The sequence below is a fragment of the Convolutriloba macropyga genome, chromosome 3, assembly GCF_964194025.1.
Source record: "Convolutriloba macropyga chromosome 3, txConMacr16.3, whole genome shotgun sequence".
In the NCBI taxonomy this organism is placed as follows: domain Eukaryota; kingdom Metazoa; phylum Xenacoelomorpha; order Acoela; family Convolutidae; genus Convolutriloba; species Convolutriloba macropyga.
In genome coordinates this window covers 58,086,317-58,107,209 of record NC_134470.1, presented here as the reverse complement: position 1 = coordinate 58,107,209, position 20,893 = coordinate 58,086,317, and the positions used below count along the sequence as shown (strand labels likewise).

Sequence of the window (20,893 nt, the reverse complement as noted above, 5' to 3'; positions counted from 1 at the left end):
AGTGCTAAGGATTTCATTATTTTAGGCTCAAAAACTCCCAAAAATGACCTTTTAACCTTGAATTACGGCCTTCCCAGTAGCTTCACCACTCTGAGTGCTTGCGGGACTACTAAACGCGGGCCTCTAATGAAACTTGATGCCCGCTGAGCTTTACTTGTTTATCCCGTTTTGAAAGCTCAAAGTCATGAAAACAGGTGTGAAAACATCTTACAAAAACAAAAAAAAGACAGAGCACGAATACATTCCAATTCTTGGATTGTAAAAACCAAGAGCACCTCAGCTTACAGCTTCGAAGCTATAAAAAATGAACTTGAGGAACTGTGGACAGGATTTAGTTACATTAATAGAGAACAAAGATTTTGATAAAGATGTTAGTGATTTTAGGCTTAACCATTTAAATTAGGCAGACTCTGCTACTGGTTTACCCACTGAGAAATTGACTTCATTAAAGCTTGGTTGATAGAAGAACTAATAAGCTAAATAAAGACAATTTTTTAAAATTAGAAGAAGTTGAAGTTTAAAAGTCATTAATAAATAAGTGAGATTTTGGTTGTGCATAAATAAGATCACGAGGGTGGGATTTAGTGAGCAATATAATTGTTTTGAAGGTAGGAAACAAAATCTTAGCTATCAACAACCGTTTGTGCATTATAGTCAAAAACATAAGTCTAATATTATAAACCATAATGGTTGTAATGGGAAACATTTGCTTTTTTTTCTAAAAAAAATTGTTGTTTTTGAATCTGTGAATAACCAAGTAACTGATCACCAAAGTTGCATATACATGGATCAAGGCACCTGTTACGTAAATCAGTGAACTTGCTACACAGATGAAAACCGGAAGCGTAAATGTAATATAAAGATAAAAATTGTGTTGATGTATGTAAAAATATACGCAAAGTGTGTCTTGCGATGAAAAATGAATGTCTTCAACGTAGTTCAATATTAAGTAGTAGTGAAGGAAATACTGCACATATTAAAAACAAAAATGGTTATACTAATACACATAAGTGTACTAAATGCTGTGACTTAATACTAAGATTAGAACCTAAGGGAATTAATATTGTTGATATTTTGTCAAGTTGAGTGTAAATTTGCAAATGTACTTTGTTCTCCTTTGCTAGATTCCTTTGCTATTTTCTTATCCACTTAGCGTCAACTATTTTAGTTGAAAGATTGAGTCTTCCTCTACATTGTTTTACAATAACACTATTATAAACTATGTTTATTTACTAATTTACAATTTTAGCTAGTTTTGTTTAGTTATTTTTTTGCCATTTTGTTTATATTTTACTACTCTAGGTTGTTCTCTTTTTCTTTCTTTTAGCTATTTTACGATTTCAACTTTTTTGGGTATTTTTCTATTTTAGCTATATTGACTAATTTTTGGGAATTATTTTAGATAATATCTTTATTTTAGATAATTTCACAATTTTTTTTTACTAATTTAGCTATTTTTTATTACTTTCAGAATTTGCCTTTCATGCATGAGTATGATCAAGCTTAAGCATTGAATGTGTAAAATTGGTCTATCGTGCTTTTCAGCATGATATTTATCTTTTTCTAAAATTGTAAAAAGCCATTTTTCGTGTTTCTCCGAAATTGCGAAAATGGCTATTTTTATGTTCTCCTCAAAATTGTTAATAACAGTTTTTAATTGTTTTCCCAAAATGGCCACTTTTTAATGTTTTTCTACAATTGTAAAAATGGAAGAACGTGGTAAAATTATATGGCAAAACGTAAGAACGGCCATTTAGGTGTTAAACGTAAAAAAGCCATTTTATAGTGTTTTTCTAAAATTGTAAAAATGGCTATTTTTACTGTTTTCCTAAATTTATAAAAATACCTGTCCTAAACTTATAAATATAGATTGCCAAAATAGCTGCTAAACAGACTTACGCGATGTAGAATATAGATAGCAAAAGATGCATCATTGAGTTAATGTAGTCGCTAATCATCTTAAAGACTATAACGTTTTCAAACTAAAAATTTCTTTCAAAAAAATTATATTTGGGATTCGTTTTGGTCGTCAGACTATTATTAATAAAAATGAACATTATATAGGAGACTTATATTGACCCTGAAAGGGATTAGCGTGATCTCAATTGACCATAATGAAATTGGATGTCATTTGGAGAGCGAGGTAAGTCAATTATTATCAATAAAAGTTATCACATTTCAGCTTAAAAACCACCACAAATTAGTTGAAGAAATGACGTCACGCACATAAAATCAGCAAAAGAGAAGTGGAATACCGGCATGAAAAAATTTCCTCTCGAAGTATGCGGCGTGAAATGTAAAACCAAAAAAAGCGTCGGACGACTAAACAAAAAACATAGCCGAAAGAGAGAGAGAGAGAGAGAAACACTAAATAATTTAGGCTATATCTATACCTGCAAAGTTGTAAGCTGAGCATAGCTTTATTGCGCTGATTTTGGATTTTGGTTTTTTACAATTCAAAGAATTTGAATTGTATTGGGGCGCTGTCTTTTTTTTTAAGATCTGTTCACACATTTTCATGATTTTTGAAGTCAAATTGGAGTAGTGATTTTGGTCACGCCGAAACAGGAAATGGAGCGACAAAGCGAGTGGTTTTGCGGCGTGAATTTTTTTCGCTCTAATTTTAAAGTAGAGTGAGAAAACGGTGTTTGAACAAAAATTCGGTTTCTCGGTAGTGGTTTTTTGTTCACATGCGGCAATTTCACTCTGATTTTTTGCTGTTTTTTCAATTTTTTGGATCGGATTTTTTTTCTAAATGGTTTTCCCGATCATTCACAGCTCATTCTAGGCCTAGCTTTTTGTTCGAATTAAATTTTCAATTCTCGCTAGTGGTTTTTTTGTTCACATGCGGCATTTTGACATTGATTTTCTGTTTATTTCTTTTTTTTTGTTCTGATTTTTTTTTAAATGGTTTTTTATCAATTCACTCATAGTCCATTCTAGGTCTAGTTTTTCTGTTTAGTCAATGAAAATTCTTTGAATTGTACGTCAGGACTTGTCCTGCTAGGTTTTTTATTTCGTCTGACGCTCTTTTTCGAGAGAAATGACGTCACGCGCGCAAACGCCGTTAGTGAGAGGAATAGATTCAGAAAATTTGACTTCTTAAGCTTTGCTGTGTGCACATGTAAAACGAAAACAAAAACGTCAGACAACGAAATAAAAAAACCAAAATCCAAAATCAGCGCAATAAAGCTACGCTCAGCTTACAACTTTGCAGGTATAGATATAGCCTTATTTTTTAAGTGTTTTTCTAAATAGCAAAAATGGCTATTGTTTTTTTTCAAAAATTGTGTATCAGGCCAGTGACGGTAAATATAGGAATTTAGTAATATTCGCCGAAGTGGGCGTGTGCTAGATTCGTATATTTACCATTACTACTCTTTAGCGCTTCGCGTCTATTAAAAAAGTAATTTATCAAAACATCTCACTTGATAAAGTTCTGAGGCAGTTTGTCTGCCGATCTGATACACATCTCAGTTAGGACGTGCATGTAGAATGTGAAGCTGGCGCCGACTTGTCTGTACAAATTTGCAGCAACGTCAATCTTGGCCACTTTCTGGATTAAGAACTTGAGACCTGGTCGGACGTCGAAGTCTGCCGCCATCTTGTAGGAATCCAACAGACACTCCAACAAGATGTTCACCTGCTTCTTGTTCAGATTGTCCAAGAACACTGAAATGATATCCATCTCTTTAGAGTCAGTAATAGGTCTCATTAGGGATTACGTAGCCAAATTATAAAGGGCTTAGAATTAATATATTCAAATATCGAGTTGGAGTCTTATCCCAAACCCCCACAGAATCATGTATCTCACCTGGAAGGGAGGATGACTCATCCCCTGCTTCGTCTGACCTTGCTCGTGACCCTGAAATCTGGCTGGCCTCCTCGATAGGCAGCAAGTTCTGCTCAGTTTCGGTTGCTTCGCTCTTGGAACCAGACAGCAAAAGCAAGCCAAGAGTCTGCAGTAGCAACTGATGTGAAACCAATCCTACAACAATGTTTCGAAAGGGAACCCGCAAGGTGGACTGAGGTGATTGATTCTGATTGGTTGTCGATTTTGAGGCTTGTTTACTGTCTGAAGATTGATTATTGGAAGCCGAGTTCGTAGTTGGAGGGTAGATGATGAAAATGAAGGATCTCGTTTCGTCCACGTCAGGTTCCAACTTGGCATTGTCATCATTCGCCATTGCGTTGACATATTGTGAATCCAGAAGAAAAACCTAAAATATTGATTATTAAAAAGTATATCGGATCAACTTTCCTGTTATTTAAGAGGAATCAAGCTGACACTCAGAAAATTGTACGACAGCAACAAAACAACAGACATCTCCAGGGTGAAACTATTATTTTAACTAGCCCATAACTTGCAAACTAAGAGAAGGAACTTTCCGTACATACGTCAAAAAATTAAAAGTAAACTTGAAACTCAAAACCGCACTCAAAACGACAGATTAGAATAGTTGATAGTCATGACACTTCGTAAAACCCTATTTTCATAAATGCTTAGCCAATCAGCTTCAAGGAACCGAATACATCCATTAAAATTTGTCAATATATTTCATTTGACAAAATAGTCTACCATAAACACTGTCCAGTAGATTTGAATTCACTTTTATTTCAAATAGAACTTCGCGGAAAGCGATTTGACTCCAAAATTATCACATCTCGATCTACTTCACCTGTTTGGCCAACTGCTGCAACCTCAGACACTCCATTTCTGAGCAATCTCTCCTTGCAGCAACCTTCACCACCCCAATATCCCCGTTGAAATCTATGGACCCAGGATGAAAGTGCTCCATCAATTTCTTGGCAAAACAGAGGGATATGTTGACAGCCTGTCTCAGTCCATTGCAGGAGATGGTCCACATTTGTTCCGTAAAATTTGGTCCGGCTGATACGAGCAGGTGTTTTATGCACGAACAGCCAAGTCGTGCAACTGACTCGTTCGGCTGTCCAATACATTCGACGAGGAGATCCAACAGTTGAGTGAGCATAAGGGGCACGTGAGTCAGAGGAATCTTGTCGTGGACAAACTAAACATCAATAACCAAAAATTGACAGGCGACTCAATTTTTAGTAAATTTAACAGTGCTAACAATTGTGAACGTAGAAATCTTGAGCGTGAAAATCAACTTTACATTTGGAAAAGAGGGAGGGGAGGGAGGGGGGCAGTACTTAATGCCCCCGTATTTTAGCAGGTTATCTCTCAAGATAAAATATCGATGGTCAGACGAAATATCGGTAAAACGATCAATCTCATTAAAGATAACCGAATAACGTCCAGCGAAATTCTCTCAAACAATCATGGAGCGGTTGGTTTGGCTTCGGTAGCAGCTGGTCCAGCTCAGCCACTTCATGCTTTCGGGCTTTACCTGTTTATCCCGTTTTTGAGAACGTAAAGCTAAAATGGTCAGACGAAAAACCGGTCAGCAAAAAATGGACCAATATTGCCGCATACTTAGATTAAGAACAATTTAAAGCGTGCGCCAATTCAATTGAAGAAAACAGATGTATCTTGGTGACTTCTGCAAATGTCATTACAATAGGCCAATTAGTTTAAGAAATTGATTGAGCAAGTTTGAGAATAGAGTTTTCCGAAGTCTCCGCATTCCCAATAAAACTGCACATAAAACCGTTATCAACACCTCAATTCGACCGCGTACCCATCGGAAACAGTCTTTACAAGAGCAAGGAGGGTTTCCTGGAAGACAAAAACAACCCATCAAATAGAATATTATATTTAAGATATCAGCGTGGCATTGATATAAAGCTACTCTTGATCCCTATATTTTAATGCTGAGAATTGTTCGGACTGATAGGGCAAATATCTAAGTCATAAACCAAATTGATCGAGTGTATCATGAACATGAAGCTCGTCAAGGTACAACGTTATATTATCCTTTTTTACATTATACCTCCAAAGAGAATTGGCAAGCAGCCAAGCTTTATTATTATTTTACCCTTTATTATTCCTATTATTATTCCTATTATTACCCGTGATAATAGGAAATCTTAAATAACGTTGAAGGGTTTGAGAGTAGACCTAAAGTGACCTTACTCCTTCCAATAAGATTTGATATAAAAGCAGAAATGTATAGAAAGATCGTTCTGAACAAGTGATTATAGGAAAGCTTTAATAAAATAAAGAAAACTTGAAGTTTTAAAGTAAAACTTGCGTGAAATTAAACCACGCACCGCAGCTCAAAACTTACTTCTCCTTTCAATACGATATGAAGTGACGTCCATAAAAGCAGCAGAAAAGCAAAGAAAGAGCGTCATGAACCCGCGATAAAAACCCCTTTTTCAAATGTACACCGTGAAAAAATTAAAAATGAAAAAGAACCTCATACAACGAAACGAATAAAATAATCTAGCAGTACAGCAAAACATTCAATAGACTACACAAACAACTATACCTAAAATAACTGCAAATCAACTTTGAAAATCACTTCAAAAAACGGTGATAATTACAATACCGCGAGTAAACGAAAAGACCATCCAGAGAAGGAGTGTCCCAACATTTTCAAACTTGGAGTGATTAAATTTCACTCCGCTAAACCACTCAATTTTCAGCCACAATTCAAGAAATCATCATAAACTAATTTTTGAATGATGATAAAGCCCAAATTTATAGCTAGCTTTGGCTTAGTGAGGCTAGCTTATGAGAGGGGGATCAGCGACAGCAGAAAAAAGGCGCGGAGTCCAAACTATAAAAACATAGCTGGCAGATCGCCAGAAAATAGCCGCAATAGCTTCGTAGATCTGCAGTCTCAAAAAACAGTAAAAAGACAGACTAAAAAGAAATTTCTTTTTATTAAATCAGATGCTATATTTTGATTAAGAATCTGCTTAACTTATTGCTGCTTCTATCAGCTGCTCTCTAAATTTCAATTAGAGTGACACGCACTCTCTTGACCTCATCTCTCAGAATTGAAGTAAAGAAATGTCACGTAGTAAGTCATTGTTGAGAGTGACCTAAGTCACGCGTGACCAAAAACTTAATCACGCAAATGAACAAAAAACGAGTGAAAAATGACGTCGCGCACGCAATTCAGTTGAAATTGCATGAACGAATGAACAAAAAGCAGATTTGAAGTGATGACGTCAAATGGTCGTAACAAAAAACTTAACGACGAAAGAAAACATAAACCGACAAATGTCGGAAGAATTGCTCTTGAACGACAGGCGAGGCAATTTAATTCATGGTCTTTAGTATAGATCAGTTTTTCTTTATGGGTGCAAAAAACCTCGACCCCACCGGGATTCGAACCACTGACCTCCCGATCCATGGCCACCCTCACTAACCACTGCCCTCACTAACCACTGCCTAATTGTTTTATTTGTTTATCCAGTTTTGGAGGACATAAAGTTAAAACCATCAGAAAAAAATCGATCAAGCGAAAAATTTCATGATATAGCCGGCAGACTGCCAAAAATAGCTGTGATACAGATTTATGTGATGCATAATATAGATTGCAAAAGATACAGAATTGAATTGATGCAGTTGCCTACCTTTTTAAAGACAAACTTTTTCAAACTAGAAAGTTTTCAAAAATTCAAATTCTTTAAACTATTTTGGTTGCCATGCTTCGTTATTAACATAGATAATTATGAAGGAGTCCTATATTGATCTTTTAAGTGTTAAGGAGTCATCTCAAGTGTCACGCCCCTATTTCGTTCCTTATAGTTTCGTGATGATATTCCTTAAATATCCATAAATAAGTGCTTTATATTAATTAAATATTCAATTAGTTTCAAGGCCATATATAGCCAGTATTTCCATCTAGGCCTGTAACCCCTAATTTGTTTATGTTTACGAGAAACAACCGCAGATTGACAGTTTTACTAGCAAACACTTCAAGTGCCTAAAAGCCTCAATATTTACTTTTTTGAGTTTCTTGATGATAAATTCACATAATCAGTAAATAACTTTATGAGAGATTATGTACTTGGTGAAGTAATTATTCTGATAAAGTAGGTGCTAATACGGAATTGTATATGTACTGAACAAACACCAAGAGACGTACAAAAGCCGGAAATTGCCCAACTTGTAAATCAGTAAATATTTGCGAAGGACCAATACAACTCGAGGCACAGTCCTGCGGAACCCACTATCACCAGAACACCGGAGAACCAGCCTAAAAATCAGTTGCCTATCACCTTATAAAACTTGATAAACTTGAGAAACTTCTTGCTAAAGTTATTGAATAATTATTGCTAAAATTAATTAAAGATTGAACTGGAAATTCTCTTGAAAACCTCCAAGTTTGGTAAACTTAGTTACAGAAGAAACAGCGACTAACTAAACACTAAAATGCAAGGCAAACTAGTGGATATATCACGCATCCGAACCGCTCAATAAAAGGCTATTACTAGCTAATTTTATTCAAAATATATCTGCTAAAAATCGTACTGTGAAACATCAAAATAAGTCCTTGTAAAATGGCAATTATTCAAGTTAATTACTCCTCATATAAACCTCAATAACACCACGAGGACCACTACTAAAAATCAGTGCGTAACATGGTGACAGGAGTTATTAACTGTTTTTCAGTTTAACGGACCAATAATTCGATTAATTCCTTGATATTTTCGACATTTCCTTTCTTTATTCTGTTGTTTTCTTTCTTCTCTTCTTCTTCATTACTTTAAGAGCCTCCAATCATCCAGAACCACATCCAACACTTCCTTTCCGAGCAAGATGATAACACAAAAAGCAGTAACAAAGGAAAGAATGGGTGGAAACTGTGTTTGTATCTCTGTGGACTAAATGCAACGGCAATGCAAAAGTGTTCGAGTGCACAATAACTGGAACAAACTCAACCACAGCCGCCACAACGGACAAAAACAACACAGGGTATTTGCAAACGAGGATATTGTGAGTAAATGAATTTGTAAAATTAATTTTGGTGCTTTATTTATGTCAATTTATAAAGAACAAATTCTCCCCGCTATTAATAATTGCCGAGCTTCCCCCAATTTTGTTGAACATATTGAAGGAAACCACATTAATTATACCCAAAACAACAGTAAAACGCAAGCTCAGATAGTAACCGCTTTCTCCTCTTCATTTTATAAGTCCATTGTAATTTATGTGCTAGATAAAGATGATAAACGTGTTGCAATTTATTGGACAGCAAAAAGTCTAAATCAAAAAGTTCGCAAATTTGGCCTTATTCGTAACAAATTTCAATCTGACAGAGATATTAACCTTGATAACATCATCACTGATTATCAGATAACATCAGAATAATAAATTACTGAAACCATCACTTAATTATTAACTAAAAAGAGGGCAAAACAAAGTTTAAACAAAAAATAAAAAACAATCATATTTTATTTCCCCGCCCAGCTCCGGAGGTTAATGAATCAAACAGTGACTTCGGTCAATTATGCTGTTGCCTATTTGAGTGCAGCTTCCACAAGGCCTGTGCGGTCGTGGTCCCCACGAATTTTCCTAAACTAAGGGGCACTCTTTAGAGGTGAGACTTCGGCGGCCCATACGGCTTCAACGATATAAGTCTGACGATTCGACCGGAGCTTTAGGAATAGGTTTATAAGCAGCCCACCTTTATTACTTTCTGAACGAATGGTTTCAGTAGTTTCTTTTCTGATATTCTTGTGCTATTCATTTAACTGTTTTCATCTCTTAAAACCCCTTAATCTCTCCATTAAGTTAAGTTAAGTGTGCTATTTAATACTTTAGAACGAAAGTAAGACTGATTGAACGAAAAGTATATAATCTAATCGGGTAAAAAGCAAAATGGCACACGCGCAGATCAACATCACGCCTTTTTCCGGATCAGAAACGGACAATTTTAACGAGTTTGAACAACTAATAACAGGTGCAATCGGAGTTGCAGCAATCGCAAACGCGCAACAAGCGAACTTTCTGCAATTACATTTAAAAGGAGACGCTTTACGATACTTCTTAACCCTACCAGAGGCTACCAGACTAGTCTTTGAAGACAGTATAACAGCTCTAAGAAAGATTCACGCAGGATGACTTGAGAGAGATCAGAATCAAAAGTTTAATCCAAAAACAGACACTGTTAAAAATTTCTTAGTAAAGTTAAGAACTGAAGCCAATAAAGCATATCCAGCACCTGAAATAGTAGTAGCGCCAGCCGGAGCAGGTGACCCAGAAGCTCGTAGATTCGAAAGAGAGACAGCAGCAAGAGATTCTGCCCTACAGATGTCAGAAAATCGAAAAAATGAGCAAATAAAGCGCTTCTTTATTAAGTCTATGCCAAATTGGCTGAAGCCTAAGCTTCTAGAAAGGCCAGATACAGATACCATTGATCAATTATGCACCTTAGCTAGCCAACAAATTGCAATAAGGGAGATGTGTAACAGAGAAGAGTAGTTTGACGACGGATTCAATGAAATAACGGAAACAAACACTGATAAAATGTTAAAAGCAATAACTGTTATTTCAAATAATCAAAAAGAACTTCAGCAGAAACTTGAGCAGAGAACAGCACCTAAAAATGAGCCACCAGAACAAGGCCCAGTAAATATTTTTACACCACATTATCCACAGCAAGTTTATAAACAAAGTTATAGACAAAATTTCCGCCCTCAATACCAAAATTATCGACCAAATTACCCTCAATACCAGTCTAATTATCGTCCAGTTCAACAAAATTATCGGCCCCAGCAACAGTATGCCCCTCGTGCTAATAATTACCGAGAGTTTAGACCAAAATTTAATGCCCCTAGACCGTTTCATTATAACGAACAGCCACAAACTCGTAATTAATGGACCGAACCTTCAGATAGTCCCCCATTTGTTCATCCAGCTTATGTTAATAGACCTGTTTATCGGTTCCCAACAAAAAATACCCCACAAAACCTTCTTAGACAGGGTATAGTTTACGATAGTCCAGCTCCAGCACAAAACCGATATAGTATTCAACAAGCAAACCAGTTTAATCATGCAAGTATTCCTCAAAGCAGAAATATGAGAGGTATGAATTTCCCATTTAATCAACAAAAAAACTAATAAAGCCACCCAACTTTAAAAAACAAAATAAAAACTCAGTTAACCATTATAACGAAAGCACGTCTAGTCCTAGTTTAGATAAAGTAATAGAGCCAGTTTATATTAAAAGTAACAAAAAGCGTAGAAAACGCAAAAGTAATAATAATAAAAGTAAAGTTAATAATTCTGTGCAACTCCCAACACAAGTACCTCAATCCGCACCAAAGCAAACACCACATGTTCAGCAATTATTCAGCATTGTCCCACCTTTAGGCAGAACATTGTCCTATGTTAAAGTTAAATTTAATGGAGAATTAGAAAGACGCGCACTAGTTGATACAGGAGCATTTGCAAATGTGATAAGTCGTGAATTCTACAAGGAAATAATTAACACAAATATTAACTCAATAACAGAAATAGAAAAACCTGATCTAGATAAAGTTAAAATGGCAAACGGCAACATAGTTAAAATTGATAAAGCAATTAAAATTACATTTAAATTGGGCACACAAACATTTACAGAAGATTTCCTTGTATTAATTGTCACAACTCCCGTAATCCTAGGCAACCCATTCTTCGTTAAACATAAAGTTAGCATCTGCCCAGGACAAAGTTACATTAAATTCCCTGATCAAACACTACAAATAAATGAAATAAAGCCAGAAAAGCAACCCAGAAGAGTTGTAAAACGGAAAAAATTCGGAGTTTATACACAGAAAAAGCAAGTCTTACAGCCAAACCAACAAGCAGTATTAGAATGCAAGCTTTATGACAAACTAGAATCATTCACTTACCTCTGTGGGGTAATAATTCCAAACGAAATATTTGAAAAAGACAGTGAAGTAATATTAACATCCTCTTTAAGTAAAGTTGCTGAAAACAACATCCTGTACATCTACGTCCTGAACATTACTGATCACCCAATTAACATAAATAAAGGCGAAGAAATAACCAAATTCTCGTTCTTAACGTCTGATCAAGCAGAAAAGTTGTTAGAAGTAGATCCTCAATTAATAAATGTAGCAAAAATGAGTGAAAATTATTTAACAGAAATAAATCAACTAATTCAAGTTACAGACACCCCAAAAAGAAAGGCTCAACCAGCGAAACCAGCACCAGAATATGAAAAACTATGGTTCCCAACGCCTGAAACGTGCCCAGATCCGACAAACTTGTCGCCTTTGCAGAGAGATATTTATGAGCAACTGCTAAAACTGCAAGAAATGGAGAAATTAGATCCAAAGGGTAATAATCAGGATAAAATAACATTTTTGAGCAAGTTTCCGTGGGAAAAATCAGCCCTCAATGATGAACAAAAAGCAGTAGTAGGCGAACTACTAGTTGAATTGAGTGATATCTTTGCGAAACACAGATTTGACGTCGGATATAATACAGATTTAAAAATAAAGTTAACTCCAGAAAGAAGCATACCAATTTACGAACAAGGCCCTCCAACACCCGTCCATTTGAGAAATGAGCTACAAGTAGAGCTCGCACTAATGCATTATTACGGACTGATAACAACTTTGTCTCAATCAAGATATAGTAGTCCACTTTTCGCACAACGAAAGAATTCAGGAAGACTTAAGACTATTAATTGACTTGAGAAAAGTAAACCACTTGTTGAAAAATGACTACGTGAATACGAATTTCCCGATTTCAAACACGAGTGACGCAATAAACTACTTTGCCGGAAAAAAATGGTTTACGAAACTTGACTGTTCTCAAGCATACCACTGTGTGCAAATGGCAGACGATGTATCAGTGCAACTGCTAGCATTTAACTTTGCTTCGAGAACCTATGCATATAAATGTCTTGCACAAGGATTGAATAAGTCAGTAACAGGATTCAATTCCTTTATTAGACATTACTTGGATCCATGTTTAGCATCAGGAAACTGTACCCAGTTTATGGATGATATTGGAAATGCAGTAACAAATTTTGAACAATTGGTACCCTCTTTACGAGAAATTTTTACGTGTATACGTCAATCTGGATTGAAACTGTCGCCCGAAAAGTGTGAAATAGCAACAGATACGATGAAATTCCTTGGAAATAACATCAGTGCAGAAGGAATATCACCAGAAAAATCAAAAATAACTAATTTTCTTGATAAATTCAAAATGCCAAAAACAACAAAGCAAGTAAAACGACTAATTGGCTTCACGCAATTCTTCCGTAATTGCATACCTAATCTAGGTGAAAAACTAATGTCATTTTACAAGCTCCTTAAGAAGGATGCAGTAATAGAAACCACAGAAGAACATGTAAAGGCATTAGGAGTAATAAAGAAAGATTTAATGGAAGCAACGAATGTAACTTTGCGATTGCCAAAACCAGGGCTACAGTATGTAATTCTTTGTGATGCTAGTTACCACGGTGCAGGTTTTGTACTAATGGTGGAAGACTACGTAAACGAAACAGGAAAGAAAGAAAAGAAAACATACGCTCCCGTATCGTTTGGATCGCATTTGTTTAATGCTACGCAATTAAAGTTCTCAATTTATTACAAAGAGTTCCTAGCCTTGTACTATGCACTGGATTACTTTTCACACTACATTTGGGGATCAAGCAAACAAGTAATTATACTCACCGACAACAAAAGCCTTACACAATTCTTTCAGTCAAAAGTAATACCGCCATCTCTTTGGAATTGTTTAGACAGAATACTCGCCTTTAATATAGTAATTGCTCACATTCCTGGACGCGCTAATTACGCAGCGGATTTTCTCTCGCGAATGGAAAATGACAAAACAGCAACAATGTCTTTAAAGTTAACAGATAGAATTCCAGTCAGAGAAATAGAAATAGATACTGAAGCACAAAATCCTGATATTGAACTGAACGTATTATTTGACACTGAAAACTTTAGTAATGAAATTAATAACGATGAACTTGATGTACTTAAAAAGCTTGGATATTATGAAGATTACAAAAAACGTCAAAGTAACTCACCAATCACAGAAATACAAGGGCTATTTAAACTAAAAAGAAAAACAGAAATAAATTCAATTGAGTACCCAAATCCATTAGATGAGTTTCCAGACCTTACAGACAACTTAATTAGCCTTAACTTAGCAGATGAGCAGCAAAAAGATGCAGACATTAGAACAGTAATAAGCTGGATTCAACAACATAATCAACAACCAGATTTAAAGTATGCTTCAACCAATTTAAAAAAGTATCACAAACATTTAAACAGATTAATTCTTGAAGGGAATGTCTTATACCGGAATTTTTATGATGATACTGGAAAAGTACTTCATAAACAATTCTGTGTACCTAAGCATTTGTGGAAAGAGACTATATATAGGCTCCATAATTCACAAACAGCAGGTCACTTAGGCATTAAAGCAACAATTCAAGAATTCAGAAAGCGATTCTATTACCCAGGCTTCACCGAACATTTCATAAGTTTCATCAAAAACTGCCTCACTTGTCTTCAACTTAACAGAGTACCAAAAAGCCATATTACACCAAAGTTACAACCAGTCAGTTCACTACAATCATATCCAGGAGATATGCTCCAAATTGATTTAGTAGGCCCCCTAAAGTCATCGCAGTATAAGTATGTTTTGAGTGCAATAGATGTCTTCACAAAGTACCTATTCGCAGTTCCATTAACAAATGGATACGCTGACACAGTAGCCCGAGAACTAGTAAAGGTGTTCTTCCAACACAGCTACATTCCTCAAACAATACTTAGTGACTTAGGAACTAACTTTACTTCTGAATTAATGTCAGAATTAGCAAGTTTACTAGAAGTAAAGTTAAAACATGCCTCACTAAAGCACCCTCAGACTATTGGAGCAGTAGAACGATCTCACGGACCACTGAAACGAATTCTGAAACTTAATACAGAAGAACAATGGAAAGACTGGCATAAATATGTTCCTCTTGCAACCTTTATTCATAATACTTCATATCATTCAGCGACAAATTGTTGTCCTTCAACTTTATTCTATGGCAGAGAACCCATCAAACCCCTTGACATACGGTTCTCCAGAAAAGTAATGGAGGCAGTAGCAGTAAATTCTGATTTCGTTAATGAACTGCAAGACGCCATGATGCAAAATTATGGAGAAAACAAAGAAAAATTAACGACTGCTTACCTGAAGTACAAAAAGTATTATGATCAAAAAGCATCAGCTAAACCGATTCTGGAGAAATCATTCTGTTTACTTTTAAACCCTAAGCTACTAGAACAATCAACAGTAATCGCTTCCCAAGTTCAGAAATGGCTACCGCTTTATAAAGTGGAAAAAGTCCTTACTGACTCTAACTACATCATTCGAAAAGTAAACACGAATTACACCCAATGTGTTAATCGAATCAGATTGAAACCAATCCAACCAAGTGAAACTCCTGAAGATCTCGAAGTTATCAACCCTGTAAACTTTCAACCTGATCCGTCGAGAAGACAACACATGGAACCTGACCTATTTGATAAACATCTCCCAGAATTAATCAATGAGCAAGAAACAGAGATACAACAATCCAAGAAAGTGAAACAAGATCCAGTCAGAGTGACCATAAATGTTCCCCTAGGTGGACCATTAGCAGGACCAGCAGTAGCAGCACCTCCAGCAGCACCACCGGCCCCACCAAGAATAGTAGCACCAGCAGTTAGACCACGAACTGCCCCCCCAGTCCATCTTCCAGTATTTGATTCCTCAAGTTCAGACGAAGCAATCCCAAATTTATTTGATGAAAATAGCAGTTCAGATGAAAATTTAGCTGACCTAAACCTGGACGCAGAACAAATTGCCCGAATACCAGTTAATCCGTTAATTGCTGACGAAATTAGACCTCAAGAACCAGAAGTTCGCGTTCCTCTTGTATCATCCTCATCAGACGATGAAATGTTTCTACCAGCTCAACAGCCACAGCCGTCAATAGTACCATTTGATATTGAATCGCCTCCAGAAACACACGAAGAGCAATTTGCTTTAACTGATAGAAAAATAAGAGCGCGACCTTATAATCCTAAACGAAAACCAGAGAAAAGTGCATTCAAACCACTAGACTACCAACGGCGAAAAAATGTACGCGGATTTAAATTTGATAGAGAAATAATGTTGCATAAAGAAGATAGAACAAACCCTTACCTAACCAACCAAGTTAGAAGATCAGGCAGTCCTAGACCAAAAAATGCACGTGCCAGACTGGAACAAGAAGAAAAACGTGAAGCAATAAAAGCATCAGCACAAGCAGCACAACAGTCAAATACACCAAGCAGAGAGACAAAACTGGAGCAAGTTAGAGCAAGTATAGCAAAATATTCAGGGAGAAAGCCCAGCAGTTCAGCAAATAAACCAGTAACTAGATCTCAATCGAAAAAATCTTCACCAGGCTCATCTAATCAAAATTTAAACCATTTTAGTCAAGAAATAAATGCAACATATCTAAGTTCTCCAACAGATATCTTATATTCACCACACTCTTTTGCACACTGTATATCAGCAGACCTTGCAATGGCAAAGGGATTAGCCCGACAAGTCAAAAGCTGGTACCCAGCAGCCCCAAGTGCAATTAGACTTAGATATCCACCTGATATTGGCTCAGTTTTAATCTACTTCGACCCTATTTCTGAACGTTATATCTTCAGTTTAGTTACCAAATTCAGATACTACCACAAACCCACTTACGAATCAGTATTAGCAAGTCTCTATGAACTGAGAGAAATAGTAATAGATGCAGGAATTACACACTTAAGCCTTCCAAAACTCGCCAGTGGCTATGATAAATTAGATTTTAACATCATTTTTGAGCTTATATGTCAAGTCTTCGACCCTCTACCCATAACAATCTATATCCATTAGTATGTACAGACCCAGTACAGTCTAGCAGCACCCTTCATCCGCCCCAAAAGCCCAACAAGCCTGAGCAACTTAGCCCTAAAGCCCAAAAATTGCCAAAAAACCGAAAATTTTTGACCTCAAAATCCAGTTATTTTGATATATCTCCAAAACTACTTGTCCGAACCTGGATTAACCTATTGTTCTGAAAAGCCCTTATCCAGCAGAAGCGATTCCAGCTATTATTGACCCCATTCGACCCGTTCTAAGTACCAAAAACTTAGCCTAAAATCGACCCTTCCGAAATTCCTAGGTTCAACTCAGAAAAACAGTCATAAAATTGTGAAAAATGCCCCGATCACCCCAAACTTTTGCGCTGCAGCATTTTTCAAGCCGAAGAACCGACATGCAAATTTTGAAGCGATTTGGAGAACTTTAAAAATCGAGTGACGCTGGAGCCCTCAATTTTTGACACTTTTCGAATCCGCTCGAATTCAATGATAACTCGCACAAAAAACCCCCAATTGACCCATTTTATAGCCCTAGACCATCCTACTGCTCACGCTTGACATGCCAGTACCCAAAAATCCCGTCAAAAATCAATAAAAGTTGAGTTATGACAAAAATACCGAACCCTACCAAAGTGTGCTAAAATTGATTAAAATGTAGTGTAAATTATATCCCAAAAATATGCCAAAAACTGTCCCAAATGCCTCCAGCAGCTACTCCCAGCTGCCAACCACATGGTACAACCTCAAACAACCGCTAAAACCCAATATTTCCAAGTATATGTTGAAAAATGACGAAAAAACGAAAATTGCGCTTCTGCTTCAATTCACTGCTTCAAAAATTTTGTCATTTTATCTCCCACATGACCCGATTGAAGCCACTTATACCCCCTACAACCCTAGTGCAACCCCCCACTAGCTTTGTAGTACCATGAAAACCAGTCCCAGCTCATCCCAGTATCAACCATGAAGACTTAAACCCAAATAAGCTCTGAAATTGCCACAAATTTGTCAGGAAAAATCCAGTTATTTCCCATTAGAGTCAAAAATATTAACTTCTGACAAAAATTAACCATACCATCAGCACTCCCACATCTATATCTCTCAGAATATGCACTCCCAGCCCCCTAGTGCCAATACAAGCTGAGAAAAGACTGCCAAAGTAACGAAAATCACAAAAAATCGAGTGTAATTTCCAGAAAAAGTGACCAAAAATGCATCTTAATAACCGAATATGCCCAATTTTATTGTTAATTCAGTTAGCCCTACTCATAAGCAGTCCAACCATAGCAATATCAATCATTTTGAACAAGTTTTTCATAACCTCATAGCCAATAACCTATCCCCTATCTGAGCCTTTTCAAAAAACCCAGGTTCACTGCAGCAAAAACGTTATAACTCGCGAAAAAATAGTTGAAACTGCCCAAATTTTTGCGCTGCAGGGTGTTTTGAGCCGATAAGCGATTCACCAATTTTGAGCTCAATCGGAGCATTTTAAAAATTGAGTGACGCTGGGCCCCTCAATTTTGGAGACTTTTTGAAAATTCACGCACATGTTCATAAAATCCAAAATATTGATCGAAAACCCGATATTATTAGCTTAAAACATCCGCATGCTCAAGCTCTACACGCTCATATCAAAAATATTGAAAATTTTTAAGTAAAATGTTGAAATAATAGTAAAAAACTGAAGCCTACCAAACTCTTCTCAAATTTGCCAAAATAGAGCCAAAATTAGACTATAAAAATAGTATCAAATAGCCGAATTATGAGCCCATATCCAATATTCAGTCTCCCTAGTAGTTGTCGAAGCCTAATAAATCCATACAATTGCATAGAAATTTATAAATGTTGAAAAAAGTGAAAAAATCGAAAATTGCACATATTTCACAAAATTTGTTCCGAAATTCTAAAGTGAAAAACCCAATATATTATAGTCAAATAATGCATTAAACCACACCAATAGCTGCCACCAACATCGTACTCACTAGTATGACCCACGATTACCGCCAAAAATCAATCATCTTCAATCCATGTCAACTTATGCACAAAACATGATGCATCACAAGTAAAAATTCAGTAAATTTCACAGAAAATCTGGCATAAAACCTAAGTTACTCAACTCCAAACCTACCAAAATGCTACCTCTGATAGCCACAGATATCAGTAACAACAGTTAGCACCTGATTTAGGCCACTAGAGAATCACCAGACTGACACATGTCTCAAAGAAGCTCAATTAGTGGAAAAATCATGCTTGAAAATTTGCATTTTGGACCCAAAAATCAACGTTATGACCCGATAAATAGCTTCAAACCCTATAATTCAGTAACATACATTAGTACCAAGCACAGACAGTACCATTTTAACCATTCAATACCGAAAATGTATGAACAGTGAAGACTTATTTAGATCGAAATTTGATGATTCAAAAATAGCCAGGTTCAGATCACGAAAACAATCATAACTTTGCGAAAAATGCTTAAATTGCGCCACATTTTTGCGCTGCAGGGTTTTTTGAGCCCTGGAAACGATCTACCAAATTTGAGCCCAATCGGAGCAATTTAAAAATTGAGTGACGCTGGAGCCCTCAATTTTTCGTTTTTTCAGACATCAGTAAAAAAGTTGACCAAAAAGTGTCCAAAAACCTGAATTTATTGCATAGTTATTCCCCACCGATGTCTACTGAGTGGGCCAAGCCAAAAAATTTGCCCAAAGTTCAATCAAAATTGAAAAATTCACATATTTACCACACCAGCCCTGATGCGGAAAAATCACCAAAATTACGAAAAAATTACATGTGAAAATTAGTACCAAATACTCTTCCAAACCAGTTCAAATTACACACAAGCGCTGCTAACAACCAGATTAAGTATCTAGAACCATTAGAACCAGTCTATGATCAATAATTGACAAGTAAATTAAAGTTAATGCCCAAAAATCAAAAAAGTCGTTATGTCACCAAAATTTCACTTTCACAAATATGTCATTATAAAGTCACACACTGCAATAAAAATGTAACCACACGTTCACACACTTCACAGCTGCTAGTCCCAACAGTCAAAACCAATTAACAAAGCTAAAATTGACAAATAATAAGTAAAAACTCACCTACAGATGAAACTAAACTACATGATGAATATAATTGCACCGACACTAGTCAATTCTCATCGGCGCTATCCTCAGCTACGGTACCACCACCACTAGTACACTGACCGGACTGACCCCTTGTCCTAGTAGAACGAGTTACGTACCGCTCAGCATCGTCCAACCTGTTTAAATGTCATCATAATAAATAAAAAGCCTCAAAATTATATGAAAAGCACGATAAATATTCACAAAAACAGTTAAATACTCACTTTGGAAAGTCCACAATTGGCTCACAATGGTACCGATACTCATTGTCGATGAACTTCCCGATGCACTGGATCAGTACAGCAGGAGCGGTGGTTTTAGCATTGATTGAATGCCTGTAACACACCCAGCCGCCCCCCATTTCCTCAGTATACTGCCAATAAATATTGACGTTGCATCCCAGGAAAGAAGCCATACCGACAAACTAAACAACAAAACCTCAAAGAGTACCTACCTACACATGCACATATCAAAATTACCAGTAATTACGACAAAACTTTACCCAGAACTCGGCCAACGACCCATTATCTTCACTCTCAGCAATCTCATACTCCGACACAAAGTACCCTAACTGGTCCTTTACAAGCTCAGAGAACCCAGGCGAACGCATCTTGGCCACAATAGCCAAGCGTAGAGCGCGAACATTATGCTTGGGAACCTTCTTGTCTGCAACAAACCAAACAAACGTGAATTAAAGTAACAAAACTTAGTGAAAATTGCGACAAAACACAACAAATACCTGACTTCCGACCAGTTAAAGTGTAGTACAGAGCACTGAGAGCACACAGACCACCAACTTCGGCCCTCACACCAGCCGCACCAAGCAACTTTGGAGTTTTAAATGACACTATGTCCACATGCTCAGCATAAATGTCATTGTAAAACTCGTACCCCAATTCGGCACACACATTTGCACGCAGATTTGCACGGAAAAAAGTGCAATGCACCTCTTTACCGCGCATCTTCTT

The 20,893-nt window shown here is 36.5% G+C and overlaps 1 protein-coding gene across 6 annotated transcripts in view; it reads right to left on the bottom strand.

Annotated features, from left to right (window-relative positions):
* The window catches only part of LOC142336312 (brefeldin A-inhibited guanine nucleotide-exchange protein 3-like), a 179,254-nt gene that overhangs the window by 30,540 nt on the left and 127,821 nt on the right, over window positions 1-20,893 (bottom strand). For all 6 annotated transcript variants that reach the window (XM_075385052.1, XM_075385054.1, XM_075385056.1 and 3 more), the window contains 3 exons: window positions 4,680-5,033; window positions 3,815-4,220; window positions 3,429-3,672 (listed from right to left, as the gene is read on the bottom strand). In XM_075385052.1, the coding sequence (XP_075241167.1) occupies window positions 3,429-3,672; window positions 3,815-4,220; window positions 4,680-5,033 (1,004 nt within the window). The remainder of the gene's footprint in view (window positions 1-3,428; window positions 3,673-3,814; window positions 4,221-4,679; window positions 5,034-20,893) is intronic.